Genomic DNA, 19,775 nt, shown 5'->3' with positions numbered 1-19,775 from the left:
GGCAGATCTGAGGATCACAGAGTCATAGACCTGTAGGGCTGGAAGAGGTGTTGTCTTCTAGTTCAGCCCCTGTGCTGGGGCAGGACCAGGTAAACCTAGCCTAGCTCATCCCTGACAGGTGTTTGTCCAACCTGTTCTTAAAACCTCCAATGACAAGGATTCCACAGCCTCCTTTGGAAGCCTATTCCAGAGTTTAACTCCCCTGAGAGTTAGACAGTTTTTCATAATATCGAATCTAAATCTCCCATGCTGCAGATTAAACCCGGAACTGCTTGTCCTGCCTTCAGTGGACATGGAGAACAATTGATCATCATCCCCTTTGTAACAGCCCTTAACATATCCCAAGGCTGTTACAGGAGATGATCGCTAACGCTTCTGACACTGGATGAATCACGGGGGTCTCTGCCCATGCGCCGAGGGCGGGGTCATGGGTAGCTGGCCTGGTGGAGTGGAGCTGATGAGGAGGGGGCCTTACCTGCCAGCTGTCATTGAGCTCCTTCACCTGCAGCTGCAGCTCCTTGAGCGAGGTCAGCGCCTCTGCCTCGCGGACCTTCAGAGCCTTCAGCTCCTCCTGCAAACGGGCCACATTGTTCTCGTCGGGCAGCGAGCTGTTCTTCTGCAGGGAGAGGGGCAGAGGGAGTCAGACAGGGACCCCAGCAGCACATGCGTCTCCGCTCTGACCATAACACTGTGCTGCCCACCCTTCCGCATTCAGGCTCTGTGGGCACTGAGCATGCCCCCAAGGGCGGGTGTGTGCCATGGCCCTGCACTCAGAGAAACAATTTGGGGCTAGAGTCAGATTGCTTCAGGCCCCCTGGGCCTTTTGTGATGCTGCTGGGGTGCGGAGTGGCATGTTGCTCTGTGTGCTCCCCAGCATTGTCCTGCCAGCAGCTCCCTGAGACCCCAAGACCACCCCCACCCTCCTGTATTCAGCTGGCCCCACTCCCACCCCTGCTGTAAGCAAAGGAGATCCCACGTGGCTCCAAGCTTCCCACTGGTGGGATCTCCTGACGGAAAGGGACAGCAGCATGGCCTAATGGGCACAGCCTTGCCCTGGCATGGGGTGGGGACACAACCCAGTCCCATCTAGAAAGAGCTATGTTTGGACACTGACCATGCTGGAAGCGGAGTCCATGACATGGTGGCTGTTCTAGAGAAGCCAACCCACTGGCTGATGGTTCAGGAGATAGGACAGGCACTGGCTGGCTCCTCTGGAGATGTTGGCTCCTGGGATTTGTCTGGAGCAGCACAAAGTGGGCAGATCTGAGCAGGGGCAGAGCCATGGGGACTGGCTCTCAGCTCACAGTGGAAGAACGCCCCTGGAGTCCATACAACCACACTACTGTGAAAGGACAATCCAGCCTGGGTGGTAAGACGGGGCTCACATTAACACCCACTTCTTGACTGTAACAACTGCAGCAGGGCCGTGCTGCTCTGCAAACCCACAGCGCGAGAAGAAAAGCGGCTGGGAGTTAGCACAGCCCGAGCAGCGCCTCTCTGAACTCTCCTCAGCCCTCAGACACGGCTGGAAAGGGTGGCCAGCAGACTGGCCTTTCTATAGCACGCTTTGCAGCAGTGAGCTGAGGCCACATCTACGCTGAGATTTCAGCCCTCGAGTAGCTGCAGCGCAGATCACAAGGGCAGACATGGTTTGAACTAGCGCAGCTCTTCTTGGCTTCACACCAGAGTGAGCTGTGCTGGTGCAAACGATCTGTATGCTGAGTTTGCACCAGTGGCTGAAATCCCAGGACCAGATCCCTGGCTGGTGTAAACTGGTGCTGCTCCATTGGAGTCAGTAGAGCTGTGTCTATTTACAGCAACTGAGGCTCCGGCCACCATGCAGACAAAGCCACCGAGGGAGCTCTGTGACTGCTGAGTGATTCACACACCCCGCATAGGCAGCAGCCGGCCATGGGAGGCTTCCAGCGGCTTTCTGGTTTCAGACTCCACGCCCATGCTCAGCAGGAAAGGCAAGCAATCCGATGAGGTGTTATCTCACCTCTGATGAAGCAGAAATCACATGTAGGCAGCTGCAGGGGAGGTAGGAGGGGGGGAGCCAGGGTAAAGTTTGGGGACTGTGAGTTCATCTCTCCTGAACTGGTGCTGTGGCCAGGGCCCTGCACTCACCGTGAACCCTGGGGTTCAGATCATATTAGGAGGCAATCACAGTCGTCCCCTTCGTCTGCCTGGGTGAATTGACTCAATACTCCTAGCTGCTCCATGGCTCACACTGATCTCTCCTCATGCTGCTGATCATAACTACCTCAAGTGTCACCCCCTTGTCCTACTGTATTTACCTATCATCCCTTGTCTTATACTTTAGACTGCAACCTCTTATGGGCAGGGACAGGTATTATTAATTAGGTGTATTACGGTAGCACCTAGGGGCCCCAGGCATGGAGTAGCACCCCATTGTACAAGGTGCTGTACATCTCAGTGTTGAGTGTGTACAGTGCCTGACACAATGGGGCCCTGATTGCAGCCTGTAGGTCAAATCATAATATAAATCAACAATGAGAAAATACCACCCTGCCACCAACTGTGTGCTAAGAGGTTAGTTCCAAGTGGAAGCAGCAGCACCTTTTTCTCCCTCTGCTTCATGGGACTATTGGGAGAGAGGACAGACATGTGTGTGTAATGGGAGAGGGGGCAAGTGGTGACCTCACTTACAATGGAGCAATTACACATCCGTCTGTTAAGACTGCAACATCCGTTAGTCAAATAAACCACGTGCACGTCTTGTTCGTAGGACAAAAATGGGACCCAGCGGTGGTGTCACATACACACCCACACGCAGAGCTCCCTCTTTCCTTACCCCATGCCCGAGTCAGGGGCTTTCACACTGATGTGCTTGGTGGAGGGTGAGACCTTGAGTCACCCTTCAAGCTCTCAAGCCCCCATGAGCTTTCTCACGCGCCGATCCAGTGTGGTTGCAGCTGTGTGAGCTGCAGCAGGAAGGGCTGGTTTGGGGCCTGTCGGGGTGTTAAAAGGGTGGGAGGACCTGATTCTTAAGGCTCTGATCAGCTCAGATGAGGCTCCTCAGCATCAGCTCAGCCTGAGCTAGAGAAGATAGACGCTAGATTTAAGGTATAGAAATTCAGATCTGGACAGACCACCTTCAAAAGTGGGAGGATTGGGATCTGGCGTTCAGGTCAGCCTGCTATAAGGACAGAGAACCTTTGCAGCATTTAGATCCAGGCTTGTGATCACACTTCAAGCACCCCCAATGTCTGGAGGACTTAGAAAATGAGGGATTTGTTCAGGTCCAGTCTCTGGCTGGCTCACAGCAAGGCTACAAGGCAGAGAGGAAGGATGGTCCTACAATCAAGGTTCTAGACAGAGACTTAATAGACCTCAGTCTTTGAGGAAGGGGCAGTCTTTTTGTTCTGTGTTTGTACAGCACCTGGCACAATGTAGTCCTGGGCCATGACTGGGCCACAGGTGCTACCATACTACCCCTAATAAATAATAATAATGATAGAAAGTCCAATTCCCAATTTTCCCTGAGTGACCTCAGGCAAATTGGGATGATGATCCTTCCCTGCCATGCTGGGAGGATGACTCCACTAGGTAACTGGGAGGTGCTCGGATATAACAAAGATTAGGGCCCAGGAGATGCCTTGATGGATGGTCCTGCAGTGTGGAGGAGGGGAACCTTGGCACTCTCTTGTGTGTCCCTGTGGCATTCAGCCCCACCAGCATCCAATGTGGGAAGTCTCCCATTCATGTACAGGACTGGACTGAACCTACTTAGCTGGGGTTGCTTCACTTTACTAAGTGTGCGCTGAGGAGGCCACCCCTGCCTTTTCCCCTTCCCAGCAAAGGAGGCCTGAATGCATTCAAGAACATGGCAGGGTGTGGCAGGGGGTCAGAAAGCTGCAGTGATTACAGACCCCACTGGACTGGGGAGACTGGGACCTGAGTTTGGACAATACAGCTGGCAGAACACTACCAGCCTGATCATGCCAGCCCTAGTACAACCAGCTTCTCTCTCACTCCAGTGAGCCCATTGGAGGAGACAAGCCCAGACCGGAACCAGAAGCCTTGGATAGTTAACTCCTTCCCTCCTACAGTCCTTGCTCTCACCCGGCTCAGAACGGTACCAGCAAACAGCTGGGGAGCACACATTCTACCATGTTTACCCCATGTGCAACTGGGCCAGGCTTGGCCCCAACACAGTGAGCAGACCACAGTGTAACCAGTGGTCCCTTGGCCCTTCTTCTGAGCTGACAGGTGGGCTTTGTGATAGCACCAATCTCCCACTGGAGGAATTAAATCTGTTCGTTTTGGTTCAGGTCTGCTACATGATTGTTCCACTAGAACCCTGCGCACCCTCTAAGCTGCCCCTCTCCTGCTGCATGGGATTGCTACCCAACTCTGAAATTATACATGTAGACTTTCCCATTACTGGGCTTTCCTGACAGACCTGGTCTGTTTTTGCAAAGCACAAAAGCATGCTGAAATGCTACTTACAACCATGCAGGAAGGAAATGGTTACAAGCCAAGGCCTCTTATGGAGGGGGAGAGAGGGGAGTTATCTAGCTGCTTTTATTTTTAATCATGCTCCGATAACTATCTTCAGAGGTTTTCAAATCTAATCCCAGTAGCGACCGCAAAGGAAAAAATAAATCAAATGTACAATCACTTATTGCTGAACGGGCAGAGAAAAGGAAACGTGGGCAGCAAATCTTGGCTGCATGAGATCCTGTCGGCATTCAGCCTCCAAGGGGACACAATGGGTCCAGGTGGATACTGTGTAGGGTAGGAAGCCTTCTTAATAATATCCCTAAACAGACCTGGAGGGCGTGTGTGTGATACAACCCTGTTCTCAGCAGAAGATTCAGCCTGAGCAAAAACAGCCACGTGTTATTAATTTATATTATAGCAGCATCCGGAAGCCTTGTCCAAGTTCAGAGCTCTCATTGTGCTGGGCGCTGCACAGACCCCACCAAGATCAGGGACCCCATTGTGCCAAGCACTGCAAAGAACAAAGTGAGAGACAGTCCCTGCCCCAATGAGATTACAATCTAAACAGAAAAAAGACATGCAGGGCCTGAGGGGAAACAGAGAGGGGAAGTGATTTGCCCACAACCAGTCAGTGGCAAAGCTGAGAAAAGGACCCAGGTCCCCGACACCTCCTAAGCATGGGCTCACACTGCCTCTCACTGCTAGTGTAATGGATTCAACAGGAGATACACTAAAAATACCTGTGGCCTGAGTGAGGCACATAAAGTAAGAGTCATAAAGAGCATGCAGGATCAGCTGCAGTCAGATCCCTTGTGCTGTCAGCAGGTCACACCTCAAAAGCTAAGCAGCATCAGCCCAACTTTGCACTTGGACGGGAAACCACCCAGGAAAATCCAGGGTGCTGCAGGAAGGGCAAAGTGCGGCTTAGTACTAAAGCAGTGCCCCAGTGTGGTACCACCGGGTACTGTGCCCAGGGAGGCTGGGAGCTACACAGAGCCCTGCTGAGATCAGGACCCCATTTTACCAGATGCTGCACAGGCCCTGATTGGGATTCTTCTTCACTTCCTGTCCTTGACTCTCCCTTAGTGTTCCTTTGTGCCATTGAACCAATGCTCCACCCTCAAAAGTGACTGCATTTCGGTGGGGCAGGTGTGGTCTCTGCACACTAAGCTAAGTCTGGGGGGTCCTTCAGGCAGAAAGGCATTTGGTGAATACAGCTTATCTTCATCTCCCATGCGAGTGCTTGAAGCTCCCCCACTTCAATCACTATTCTACGCACAGCAGCAGCTATCAGTTCATTTTCGGCTGAGTCAGGGGTGCCAACCTTGCATTTTAGTTTTTACTGACATGAAGATCTGAAGCTGATTTTTTTTTACTGACCCAAACTTTTTACTGGCATCACTAAAAATACCATAAACAATACAATAACATCACAAAAGTGTGTACTCGCTCACGGTATTCTGTACACAAGAATTTGGAATTACGCAATTGTTTTAGCTGCAGTTAAATGATCAATCAGGTTCTTTGGGTGTGTGCAAGAATAGAAAACAGGACATTGATAAAGTCATGATCAGTGTAGTTTTATGATACAAGAAGTGATCCTGAATGATGACCATCAATGTCAAAATACAATGTTTTATTTCTACCCAATTTTGCAGACATTTTCATTTATTTACGGATTTACTGACAGTATTAAAACTGTACATTTTTTTACTAACTGTCTGTAAATGTACAGATGGTTGGCAACCCTGCCCCTGAGTCTAGCTCAGGACTTCCTATGCTTAGGATTGTGAGCTACAATTAAATATCAGGCATGCACTTCACCTGCCTAAATCCACATACCATGGATCAGCAGCATCATAGTGAGTATCTCAGGCCAGATCCCCAACTGGTGTCAGTTGTCATAGCTCCATTGAAGTCAATGGCACTATGCTGATTTACACCAGCTGAGAATCTAATCCCTTATGCCTTTCATCCTGCATGACCCCAATACAACTCTGCAAACCACACAGGGTTCACTTAAGTCCCCACTTAAATACAGCCACTTCTCAGGGGAATACAGCAGCTGTTTAATGACACATCAGATGAGGATGGACAATGAAGAAAAATCCTGCCTCCAGCTGAAACTACAGGCAGAAGTAGGCAGAACCCTTCTATGGCACTGGACCAGGCGGGCTGGGCTAACGTCCCACTTTTATGGAGAGCAACACGGAATCTTTGATGACCCAGAAGCCGTCAAGGCCTCCCTTTGACACCCCATGTTATAAAAGTAACAGACTCATGGGAAATCATAGGGGCATAGGCTGCTCCCCACTTCACTCCCACTGCAGGCATGTTTAAACGATGCTGGAGCAGGGATTTCACCCTCCCCACACACACCTTTTCCATGTCCAGCACTTTGTCCTGCATCTCCTTCAGCGCACCCAGTGTCTCTGTCTCCCTCAGGCGCGACTGCTCCAGCTCTGTCTCCAGGTGATTCACAAACTCTTCCGTGAACCGGGGGTTTCCCTGTCAGGAAGCAAAAAAACCCAGATCAGGTCTTGTTAACCAGGGAGGGAACCTTTAGCACCGAAACCACAGGCTTCTACCAAGTGAACAACTCCTCTAGCGTGAGCAAGGCTGTTCTCGTTGCAGGGGCCAGCCTCTAGGGGGAGACAATGTATACCCGCAATGCACCCCATATTCAATGCTGGACAATGAGAGAGGCCGCTGGAAGGAACTCCCCTCGCACCCCTGCAGGGCACAGCTCAAGTGTGTTGATGGGTAGATGGGGGGGAAGGAGGGAGGCTGCAAGATTACAGACAGAAGCAGCTCTGCACTTTTGGGGCCCTGCCCAATGTTCAGCTGCCCCCATGACCAGACAGATCTGCTCACCTTCCCCGCCACTCTGGGAGGCACCCCCGACCCGCTCCCCAGGTCTGGAGTTTCTCTTCCTACAGACGTGCCCTTTGAAGCGACTCCGTGCCCATCACTGCAATGCAGCAGTTCTGGGGTGGGATGTGGCACTGTGTAACAGCTGTACAGCAGCGCTCCAACTGAAGGTTGTAAAAGATGAATGAAACATTAGTCTGGCTGGGCACCAGGGTTAACACTCCCACCTTTGCAGAACGGGCCAGGAGATCTTTAATGTCCATCAGCCTTCGAGGCCTTGGTCTTGTGTCTCATCCAAAAGTCTCGGTGAAGGCTAGCGCCGCGCCTCCTAGCAGCATGCTCTGAGATTTCCCCGTAAGTCCTCACATTGAATCAAACTGTCCAGGACTCAACTTCTGGGGGCCTCTCAGCAGGACGCTCAGGCAGCTGGGACGGGGGGATTCCCAATAGCCAGGTGACTGCAGCCTTGTCAGGCCTGCTGACTTGGGGAGCAAATGGACCCAACTCCCTACACTATGCTGACGGGGTTAGACACCCATCATCTGACTGTTGTGGCTGCTTTAGATCTTACCCTGAACCTTTACTCCAGTGGCCACAGTTTTGATGGGGACTAGGCACACTCCAAGGAGGCCCTGAGGCTGCTTGTGTGACATTTGGGGGCCCCCAGAAGGGTAGCTGGGTGAGGATACCGTTGCTGGCTGCTGCAGGCTCTCCCTGTAGCGGGATCCAGCTGGCTCCTCAATCTCTCTCCTCACCCCACCCAATCTGAGCAGAGTGCTACTCTCCAGAGCATGCCTCAACCACAGCAACCTCCGCCGGGGGACGGCCAGGGGAGGCTGGCACAGATCCTACCCACTGTAACCGTCTATGCTATCGCAGCTGTTGACAGTTCATCAGATAACACCAGCTTGTTTTCTGGGGAAGAATTAAACAGAATCCAACCCAGCCCTTGTGGGGAGGAATGGAGACCCCTCCTCGCAATCAGATGTAATCCTGAACCCAACAACTTTGGAATTTTGGGGCGCTATGTATTGGAGGCCTCGCATGCAACACCACCCTTCTGTAGATGTGGTTTTAGGTTGGATCCAAAGCCAAAAGAGGACTAATTTCTGGTTCTACGTAGGAGATCCTTGTGCCAGCAGGCAGTGAGATCTCAGAACCCTTGACTTGGGATTTTAGGGGCCAGATCCCAACTGGTGCATAAACCTGCATCGATCCACTGGGGTCAATGGTGGGAAGCTGTATCAGAGTCAGTGGCAATTTACACCAGCTGAGGTCTAGCCCTGGCCTCCATTTGGCCACAAACCCTAACCCAGATCCAAGCCAACCCTTCCCAGCACCCAGACTGCATGGCAGAACCATCATTTCCCATCAGTGAAGCAAGAACCCTCCCCAACCAGATCCCCCCTATGCTGAGTGAGTGCAGCTGGAATGAGACCACCCCACAGGAGAGGAATACACTGCTGGGGGGAGGAGGGCACCGTCCCTGCCATGGGGAACATGCTGTGGGGATCTCAGTCCCTGCCCTGGCCTCTGTGGGGTGGATAGACTAGATGAGCTGCAAAGAAGGCTTGTCTGTCTCTGAACTCTCTGATGATTCTGCGTGTTGCCAGCCAGTGGCATGGAGGTCACTGAGTCTGATACCACGGCTGGTTTAAAGGCAGGCTGGAGAGTTTTATGGCTGCTTGGTGCCAGGTGAGCGGAGATGACGGGGTCTATCAGATCTCACACACTGATTGCCGGTACAGGCTCAGGAAGGAATCTCCCACCGCCACCCATCTGCAGCACTGTGGAATTGACCAGGTGCATTAAGGAGGAAAGAGGCAGGAGATGGGGGGGAGGGGGTTCCGCTTTCTATGAAGCTGTGGTTCTCCAGTTCTTTCAGTCGCCAGAGACCCAGCTCCCCACTTCCACTCCCCCCAAGGATCTCAAAGAGAACTGCCAGGCAAGGCTGACACCGCCAATGGTCCAGAGGAGCGACTGCTCTGATGCCTTGTGTAGCCACAGTAGATGGACCAACGTTCTGATCAGTGTTCTGACCCGGTGTGGCAAAGCCCTGTCTTCTCAGCAGCTGAACTCAGAACCAATGTAAGCTGTGAATTCTCCCAGGACTGGCGTATTAAAGATGGGAAAGGCCATATGGGTCACAGCTTTTCATTTTCCCCTCAGCTGGTGTAGGATTCTTCCCCAGGACATCCTGGTGCCTTGCTGACATGGGGCTTAGCAGCCTGGGATGTCCCTGGAGCCGTCCCAAAGGAGACGAGCTTTCTGCAGCACTGGAGTCAGGTGGGAGAGGGCTCCCTCGTTTCACTCAGCCCATTTGCAACAGGCTTCTCAGATGGGACAATCCCATATGAATTGGCACCTTTGGTTTATGCCCAGAGGCTACCAGTTACCCCTCTCAATTCTCTACCCTGGAGTCTATGGCTTCCATCAGACTGCTCCTCTGTAGGGCTGTATCTCTGGAATGAGTCAGCTGCACATGGAACGGAAGAGACATTTCTAGCGTAACCCTGTGCTTCAACACTCTCCGTATTTAATAGCAAACACTCCGCCTGTCTCCACTTGAACATCCCAACATGTTTTACAGACATTAATGAACTTAGTATCACAATGCTCCTGTTGGGTAAAGAATTGTTTTCTGTATTTGCAGTTGTGAAAACTGAGGCAGAGGGATTGGTTGAGATTTGCTCGAGGTCACACAGTCAGTGACAAAACCAGGAACAAAAACTCAAGAAGCCTGGCTCCCAGCTCCCCTGCTAACCCACTAGTCCTCACTCCCCTCCCAGAATCAGGAACAGAATCCAGGAGTCCTGACCCCAGTCCTGTGCTCTAACCAGAAGACTAATCCTTCCTTCCCACAAAGAACCCATTTCGGATGAACTGGAAGAATCCATGAAGCAGGCTAACGTCTACCTTCCTATTTTCTGCCCATCCACCATAGGCAGGTCTATTTTCTAGGCACTATTGTTTTCCCTGTAAGCACAGGGCCCTGCGTTCCCTCCTTTCACCCTTCTTGAGGGCTTTCCCCGGGGCTCTTTCGGAAGAAGAGCTGCTGAGCATTGTTTTAAGCACTGTTTGTTTGCGCTCTCCATTTGGTGAGAACTCTGCATTTTTTGATAGGGTAAAAATATCAGAGATTTCAGTTGCACAAAGGGGGAGGGAGGATTCAAAGTCGTCCTCCCCCCCCTCCAAAAAAACCCAACAAAAAACAAAAAACCAAAACCAAAAACTCAACCCACTGCTTGGCCGTTTTTTCTACATGCAATGCAAGGACACCTGTGAGATTCAGAAGAAACCCGGCCCATCAAAAAGCTTCTATCAAAGACAGGCAACAGGTGGCAAAGAGATTGGGCTCTCATTGTACACATGGTAATCTTAACATGGGAGTGTGTGTGTGTATGTGTCAGAGAGAGAGAGATAATCACAGGCACCAACCGCCCCTCCCACACATATACTTAGCTTTTGCTTTGCTTTTGCTTTCATCTTCCTAACTTCCATTTAGTGATTCAGACCTCACTTCCTGGCAACTCTAATGCCCACAGCCGTCAAGAGTACAGGTCCCAAATTATGGCAGCAACAATTAGAAATCTCAGTTGAGATCAGGGCCCCGCTGCTGCACAGAGACACTCTCCATGCCCCAAAGAGCTCACAGTCCGAACAGACAAAGGAGGGGGGAACTGGGACCCAGAGACATGCAGGGACTTGTCCAAGCTCACACTGGGAGTTATGGGTATATCTTCACTGATGGCGGCAAATTCGACACTGTCAGATCGAATTACACGGATCAACTGAGCAGCAGAAAGACCCGCTCAATCTATCCGAAAGTTGATTTAATTAAACCATTTCCTCAAAAGAGGTAGCGCTACGTCGACAGGTACGCAGTTCCCATCGGCGCAGTGCAGGGGAGACTGCACGCAGAAGAGGATTTAGGAAGTCGACGTAAGTTATGCAAGCTACTGCTGCCGAATTTCCCTGTAAGTATAGACCAGGCCTGGGGGGAGTCAGTGGCAAAGCTGAGAATGGAATCCAGGGCCTTAACCACAAGGCCGTCCTTCCTCTCTAGTTATTTTCACAGTATGGATATTAACTGTGTTGTAGCAAGCTCTGCCCCAGAAAGGGGGTTCCTTGCTTGAAGGGCACATTCCAGCTGTTTGTTAGGGCAAGATTGGAATTTTGGCTCCGGTTTGGATTCAGTGTGAGTAACACGGGTGCAGCAAGCTGATCCACTGATGCAGAACAGCAAAGTCACCTTTGTTACATCACTTCATCCCAGTGCTTCGGCTGCAGTCCACAAACTCACCTCCCCCGGTTCTTGCAATGAGCTATAGACAACAGTGGCCAATGTGGAGCCAGCAGAGGCACCATCAATGATTTAAAAAAAAAAAAAATATCAAAACCAATGGATGTGTTAAATATAAATTGGATATTTTTAATGTACAATACATATTCTTCCTTTTAAAAATGAACCTATTTAAAATTATATGTGAAGTTATGGCAATGTATGTTAAGGCCTAAACTTACTATAATCTCTTAAAATAGTTTAAATTAAATAAAACATTTAATATTAAGCAATACGTGTTGGCTGCTGAAGTTTTAAAGAAAGTCAACCACTGAACTGGTGGAAGACACTGGCTCAGCACCTGCAACCAGCGTTTGTTGAAGTGCTAAATTGAGTTTTTCACAGCAGCAGCCTCTTCTGCAGGTGCAAAGAGAATATTTTCTTGACTTCAGTTTATTCAACTAGTTCAGTTCAATGACTAGTTCATTCAAAGTTAAGTAACTAATTCGGAGTGGGAAAAAAGAGGAAAACTTATTTTCCTCTTCCAGTCAATGAATAAAAACTAGATGTGAGAGGATGAGATCTAATAGTTCTAAAATCTCAACGAGACAAGGTGGGTGAGGTAGTATCTTTTATTGGACCAACTACTGTTGGTGACAGAGACAAGTTTTACACACACTGCATATGGTTACCAGAAGCAATCAGTTCAACTCATTGTCAGATAATACTGTCTTTGTTTAATTATCAGTCTGACACGCTGTACTCCATGTACACCCTTATGGTGTGATTTGTGCATCATTCATGTTCACCCTTACAGTGTAACGGTGTATTGTCTGATGCAACGTATGTCATGTAAGGTGTTTTTGGAATGCTCATGGCAGACTGAACATTATTGTTGTGGTAGCATGTTCCCTGCCATGTCATACATATGTACAGAGATGAAACTCTGCTATATCATATCCCCAAACGTGTGTCCCACATGGCTTGGATAGATGCAGACTAACACAAACCTGTGGTTCCACAAGTTGGCAGAGGCATGCATAGAGGAACAATGGACTGGCCTAAGCACCTTTGAGCATTTTGGCTCAAGAGGGAAAAATCACGCCCATTGCCGGACATGGACGATCACCTGACCCCGGGGTGTCGAGGAAACTGGTTAAAAAGAAAGAGGCATCTTTGTCTCAGGGCTCTCCCCTGGAATCTCTCTTCCAAGCAACATCAAAGACTAGCAACTACCCATGGTGGGGGGACGGGGGGGGGGAAGCCTGGTTGCAAGATGCATCGCAACCAGCCTTTGTAGTAAGCTAACGTCATAGATTGAAAGAGACTGAAACATTAATCTTAGTTTAGGGTACGAGTTGTCTTTTAGGTAACTGTGATTAACTCCTTGACTCATTATTAATCTTTTGATTTATATTAATCTGACTTAGATTCACTTAAAATCTTGCTGTAGTCAATAAACTTATGTGTTTGTTTTTTCTAAAACAGTGCATGTGGACTGAGTGTGTGCAGAGACCTCAGAGTGACAGAGCTGGTGCATAGCAATTTATTTGATAAATTGACAGACAAAGGTAAATGAGCTTGAAGGGGGCAGTGTACAACACTGAACCTGCAAAACAGCAGTTCTCGGAGTTGCATCTGGGACTGGAGGTCTTTGCTGGATGTCTATCCCATGAGTGGCTGGCCAGAAGCGCTCCTTCACTAAGTCAGGGACTGATTACCCGCAGGAGGCTAGAAGTGGGCTGACCCAAGAGTGGGTGGTTCACACAGCAAAGCAGTGTAAATCGGGGCCCAGGAGTGAGGAATTGGGGTGACACAGCTACACACCAGTCCAGATTGCAGGGGGGAAACGTCACAATCAGTTAGTTTTAAATGCAAAATATGTCTTCAGTAACTTATTTTTCTTACATCTCCAGCACATTTTAGGTAGTTTTATTTACCTAATATTTTAAAATGTTTTTTCACATTTTAATTGAATTCCAGTTTCCATCCAACTAGAACTTGAAAAAAAATCACAAGTAAAAAATTAATCATGTAGTAAATAAATGCATCATTTGCCATTTTCTAATATTATAAAAAAAGTAAACATTAAGAATCTGAATAAATGTATGTTAAGCTACATAACCGCTTAAATAAATGTGTGTAGATATAGTGTATCCTGCTGGTTGGCAAAAAGAAGTTTCACATTTAGTGTAAAGCTTATATTTTGGTGCAAATCAACGTGTTTTAATGGTTACCAACCCATGAGAATCAACATTTCTTCAGAAAAATAAGTAAAAAATACAAACACAAAACAAGATTAAAATCGATGATTTAAATCATGATTAAAATTCGTGACTTAAATCGCTTTGATTTACGTCAATCCTCTGGCACCCCCATCCAGAGACCATGGATGATCTTGTGGTTAAAGTGCTGGTGTAGGATTCAGGAGATCTAGGTTCAATTCCCAACTCTACCCCAGGATTCTTTGGCACAGCTGTGGGCCTCCACTTCCCCAGATGTAAAATGGGGCTACTAATCCTTCCTTTGCTTTGTTAGAGGGCAAGCTCCAGGGCAGGGATTGTCTGTGCAGTGCCTGGCACAATGGGGCCCCAATTTTAGTTGGGGTCTCTGGGGCCTACCCTAATACAAATAAATATTACGTTGTCTTGCTGCACCTAAATGGCAGCTCCCTGAACGTCTGGGGTGCAGGATCCCAAGATGGCATCATGTGGCTAAATCTTACCCAGGCACTAGCATGGGCAGGTAAGGTGCTATTTGCACGAAGGTAAGCTGCACCGGTGCACACCAGGGCTTACAGCTGCTTTGCCTATCTAGTCCAGAGGTTCCAGTAAGCAGGGCAAATCCCCAGGTGTGCATTTTTAGTGCCACCCGGCAACCTATGTCATGCTCCCGCCCTACGCCCCCCTCAGCAGTGCCGCCCCAGCCTGCTTCCTCACCTGTTGGTCCTGCAGCTGCCGGATGGTGCTCTGGGCCTTCTGCAGGTTCTCCGTTGCTGAGCTGCATTGCTGCTTCACCACTGCCAGCTCTCGCTTGATGATGTAATTCTCTTCGGCCTCCTGTGCTCGGGTGACTTGGCCCTGGGGCGGAAGAGGAGAGGTAAAGAGGATGTCAAAGTAAATGCGTTCAACATGCTTCAGGCGCTCTGCCTCTGGGACGCTCTTTCTGGGCCGCATGCAGTGGCTGGGATCACAGCCCAGTAGGATCAGATTTACTGGTCAGGAGTGAATTCCCCAAGTGCTGCCTATCCCTTAGACAGCTCTGGCAGCAGCTGCCCAACCTCCTGGTGCCAATGCTCCAGTGCCAGTTACCCCTTGCCACAGGGTCTTGCAACTAAAGCATACAGATCTGGGAGTCAGGACTCCTGGGATCCATTCCCAGCTTTGGGAGAGAAGTGTGGTCAAGTAAGAATTGAGGGATGGGATTCAGGACTCCCAGATTATAGTCTCAGCTCGTGGAGGGGAGTGTGGTCTAGTGGTGGGGGCAAGGGCAGCTGGGCATCAGAACTCCTGAGGTTCTACGTCTGTGACTTTGGGACAAATGCTTGCCTGCTTTACAAGGAGGCATAAAACATATTAACGCTCAACTCTTTTAGACCAGTTTTCATGCACAGGCCACAAAGTGTTTAGAATAGAATAAATCGCTTTATCCTTATTTTACAGATGGGGAAACTGAGGCACAGAGAGGCGAGGGGAAGCGACTTGCTTAAGCTTATGAGTCAGTGGAAAGCTCAGGATTAGAACGCAGGAGACCTGACGCCTAGTGCCTTGCCACGCCCACTGGGCCATGATGGCTCATTTATTCCCTGATGTGGTTGGAGAAAACACGTTTCTCACCCACTGATCAGACTCATCTGGGAACATCCCAGTAGCAGGATGATTGCCACCAAGGAGTCAGACTCCAGGGTTCTATTCCCAGCACTAGGAGATTATCTCTACTGGTTCGAGCAGGGAAGTAGATTACCTGATTAGCATTTACTGTATTCAGGGGGCAGCTTGGTGTACTGCTTAGAGCAGAGGGGAGGGATTGGGAAATAGGGGCTCTTGGCTCTCCCACAGACCCTTTGTCACCAGATTGGCAGATTCTCTATCCCAAAGATCCTAAGAATGAGCATCAGGCATCGGTGACTTTCTGAAGGCAAGAAATTGAAAGGCACTAGGATACTGAAGGGGGAAGAGGGGATGGTGCAAAACTTACACAAAAGGTCATCTACCCTGTGCGTCTGTGCAAACGTGCATGTATGTGCACAGGGCCTTGCCCGATGCAGATCATAAAGCCTGTGTATGCATGTGCATGGGACTATTTACTCTGTGTATGTGGGACCACCTCGCACAAGAGGGGTCATTTGTGGGTGTGTACAGCACCTAGCACACTGGCAATGGGGGTAATTTATTCTGCATGTGTGTGGGTGCAGTGCCTACAACAAGGCACCAGTGTAACTGGGCTCCAGGTGCTACACCATCTAAATGTTAAATAATCAGCATGATGGTGCTGAGAGCTAGCAGTGCCTGCCCCACGGTGGATGAGCTCTGGAAGATGTGTGCCCCCTAGAATTCTCTGTTCTCAGCTCCACAGGGTTGCCTTAGCCCCGTCCCTCCAAAGGAATTGGGTTCTCTCGTGTTCACCAGGGTACAAACATGGGGTCCCATCTACCTGGTGAAGTGCACTTTTCACCAAGAGTGGGCTCAGGTGAGCGTCTCTAGCCAAAATTTCCCCTCATCACCCTTGTGTGGCTACTAGCTACTTCACTCCACCCCAAAGGTGGCTGCATTTGCAGAGGAGCTGTCTGCACATGGCACAAGAAATGCTTTGGAATGTAAAAATAAAGTATTAGTACTTATCACACCGGCTCTACAAACAACGCCAGCCTTCATGCCCAACGTCTCCTCCCACTGCCCTTTCTCCTGGTTCAAACCTCTCCTAGTGGCTCTGACATGGGTGTGTGAGATGTGCGGGAACGGTTAAACCTTTTTTCTGGGCATAATGGAGGAAGCTGGCCCTGAAAGTGTGCCCAGGTAAAGACTGTGGCTTGCTAAGCTGTGGGGAGGTGGAACTGATAGCTGGGCTCCCAGGTGAGGGAAGCCATAGTGGAGCAACTTTCTGGTCTCTTCCACCCAGCAGACTCCTGAGTATGACCTGGCTGGGGCAGAGGAGGAGTTTGCACTGAGGAATGTACTGGGGCCAAGAGCTGTAACAGAGTCATTCTGACTGGGTTTGTTTTGTTTCATTGAGACTCGCTGCCCAGGAAAGCTGCCCTGGGACTTTTATCTTCCACAGGCTAAGACCCAAACTTTTCATGATTTGAAGTAAGGAGCCCATGACCCTCCCCACCCTGCAGTCTGGCCCAGTGATCTCGCTACAGACTCCCCGCTGCTGTGCTACTCCTGAAGAGAGAGTTCTTAGCTAGGAGAGCTAATGGGTCAGCCAGTGGGGCAAAGGGGTGCTGCAGTAAAGGACAATGCGGCTCTGTCTGAGGCTGTCTCCACATAACCAAAATTCAGTGGGCTCACTACAGCAAGTCCCTTCATGCTCGGGAGGAGTTCTCCATAAACATGCACAAAGCTGCTCCCCAGTCCTCCTTCAGGCTCTTCTCTGCCATGAGCCTATAAAAACCTTGACACGGGTGAGGCTGCTGGTGTGCTGAGCCCACTGCCTATTACACTGCCCAGTATTGGCTCACTGTTTCCTGGTAATGCTTTTGTCAGCTTGTATTCAGCTGCTGTCTCTTGTCTTAGATAGGGAGCTCTTTGGGGCAGGGACCACTGTTCTAATTGGTGTTTGAACAGCAACTAGCAAAATGAGGGCCTGGGCCCTGACTGGGCTCCAAGATGTTACAACAATACAAATAATAAATCAATGTAGCTGCACCAGCGCAACCCTTAGTAATAACATGCAGCACTGGTGCTCACACGGCCGTCAATTACAGAGTAAGCTGTGCTGCAGCTCAGTGTGGGGCGGGGAAGGTTCAGTCATTTAATTTCAGCAGTTTAGTTACACAGAGGTGAAGTTCCTTAACACACCCAGGACTAGTCATTCCTGTCTTGTTCTTCCCCTGACTTTGCTGTCTTCAGTTTGCATCTTCTACAGCACTAAGTGAATGGTTGGTGCTTAAAGAATACCATGACAAACTCAAAACCATCAGCCCCTGCTCCCAGACCAGGGAAGCACACCAGTGTGAACACCTTCCTGAGTGTCTGCAGCAGTGCACCAGTTTAACTAAAGCCACCTTAGTTAAATTGGTGCAAACCCATTATACAGCCACTCGCAAAACTTAACTCAAATGCAACTTGTAGATATAGCTTAAAAGAGGAAGAAATTGCCTCAAGCTAAATTGATACAAGCCAGGTTTACATAGATTTAAGGGTCTGCACAGGGGTTTGCACTGGTTTACCATCACTCCTTCAGTTAAACTAGCGTGGAGACTAACCTCTAGCAGTTTAGCTTCATGCCTTTGGCTTAGGCTAAGTACTTAATGCACATAACTGGTTGTGCTAAAAGCAGTAATGGGGTTAACGCTACAGCGTGTGCCATAGGCTCTCCCTCATGGCCTCTCTCAGAGGAGCAAAGCTAGGAGGTGCAATACAATCAGGAAGGTTGCTGTCAGAAGTCACAAGCTGCTAGCCAGCAGCTTCCATTGCCCCACCTTTGTCTGTTTTACCCTGAAGGCACCAGCCCAACTTAACTGGGTTTAGATGCAATGCAGAAACGCAGAGTCCCATGGTGACTGCAGGTGAGATCACGGTCATGGTGGGGAGCGCATTTCTAACCCTGAGTTTATTTGATGGGAGGGAGGCACAGCTGGTGTCCTTCCCATCTTCGAGGTCTAGGAGTCAGGGGTGATGGAGATCAAAGTTCATCTTCCCCCACCCTCATCCCACAGCACTGCAGCTCTCTACATCACAGTGCCATGGGACCTCTATTAATTAGCTGACTAGGACGTATAGTAAAACAAGGCTACTTGCTCCTTCATTTGGGAGGCAGGGGAGGAGGATAATAATGTCGGTGAGGGCTGCTGAGAGAGTTGGGAGTTGTGTGCGGCCTACACAAGAGCCGACCCACCTTGCTAGCTGAGGTGACGTTGCCTGCCCGCCCAGGGCACTTTGGGTCTTACTGGGCTGGTGGCATGGTTACAGCAGGAACCACTTCTCCCAGGGTTGCCACAAGAGATCACAGGATGCTCCTTCCTTCCCCCACTCGTGGCCCAGTGGTTAAAGGCCCCTAATGTGCTTTACAGCAGCAGGGCATTTCTAGAATCCTCCTGCCAAGTATAGCAGAGGGTGCTGCCCACGCAATCCCCTGCCACACCTGACCCTGGCTCCTGCCTGACGAGGAGGGGCCCTCCCTGGGGCTGTCAGAACTGCCTTCTGTGCCCCGCTTGGCCGAAGACTGCCCACATGCATACCTTACAGGGTGCTGGCATTTAAGCAGCAATGCTGGTTTTGCAGCTGAAGCACAGGGTTTGGACTCAGGAGGTCGGGTGCCAATTCTCACCCCAACGCCATGCTCTCTGGAACCCTGGGCACGTCACTTCACCTAGTTTCCCAGCTGCAGGCTGAAGAGAACCCTTTTCACCAACACTTTGCCTGTCTTGTCTATTCAGGCTGTAAACTCTCTGGGGCAGGGCTGTCTCCCACACATCTGCACAGCACCCAGCGTAACAGGGGCCTGAGCTCTGCTTGGGGCTCCTCTAATACAAATAACCCATTGTAGGAAGTAAGGCCATCAGTTTATTGCACACCAGTCAGAGCAGGCAGGCATGGATTTCTCAACAAGCTGAGCTGGGTTTGATCCAGAGTCTGAGCAGTGAATGAAATATGGAGCTTACTGAGTGAAAAAGCTGGCTGGCTCCCAGGAGGGTTTAGCTACACACATTTTAAATTTTTAATAAGTTTTTCTCTCAACTACAACTTGCTGTCTGTCTAGAGATCAAAGGCCAGATCCTTAGAGTGTAAACTGACAGTGCGCTAGAGAAGTCAGTAATGCTATGCCAATTTACTACTCAGAATCTGGCCCTTCTATTTTAATAGAGTTTTGCTGATTTATTGCAGCTGAGGCTCGGGCCCCAAATTCTCTAGTGTTTGTGTTTAAGTAATCCCCGCTCCCCACCAAAGGCCTTGGAAACTGTGATACAGGAAGGATTCACTTGCAACCCTTT

General features: G+C 49.8%; 1 protein-coding gene across 1 annotated transcript in view; it reads right to left on the bottom strand.

Annotated features, from left to right (window-relative positions):
* Positions 1–475: 475 nt before the first annotated feature.
* Positions 476–19,775, bottom strand: part of LOC137147937 (EVI5-like protein) — a gene marked incomplete at its 3' end in the record, with an annotated part of 50,566 nt that continues 31,266 nt past the window's right edge. Inside the window, exons 13-15 of the mRNA XM_067540358.1 lie at positions 14,560–14,700; positions 6,847–6,975; positions 476–616 (exon numbers count right to left, since the gene is read on the bottom strand). Of these exons, the coding sequence (XP_067396459.1) occupies positions 476–616; positions 6,847–6,975; positions 14,560–14,700 (411 nt within the window). The remainder of the gene's footprint in view (positions 617–6,846; positions 6,976–14,559; positions 14,701–19,775) is intronic.

This window comes from Emydura macquarii, unplaced genomic scaffold (genome assembly GCF_026122565.2).
Source record: "Emydura macquarii macquarii isolate MOO-44397 ecotype Brisbane River unplaced genomic scaffold, CSIRO-AGI_Emac_v2 contig_581, whole genome shotgun sequence".
Taxonomy (NCBI): Eukaryota; Metazoa; Chordata; order Testudines; family Chelidae; genus Emydura; species Emydura macquarii.
The sequence above is the reverse complement of the archived record's forward strand: the minus strand, read 5'-3'. Positions and strand labels throughout refer to the sequence as shown.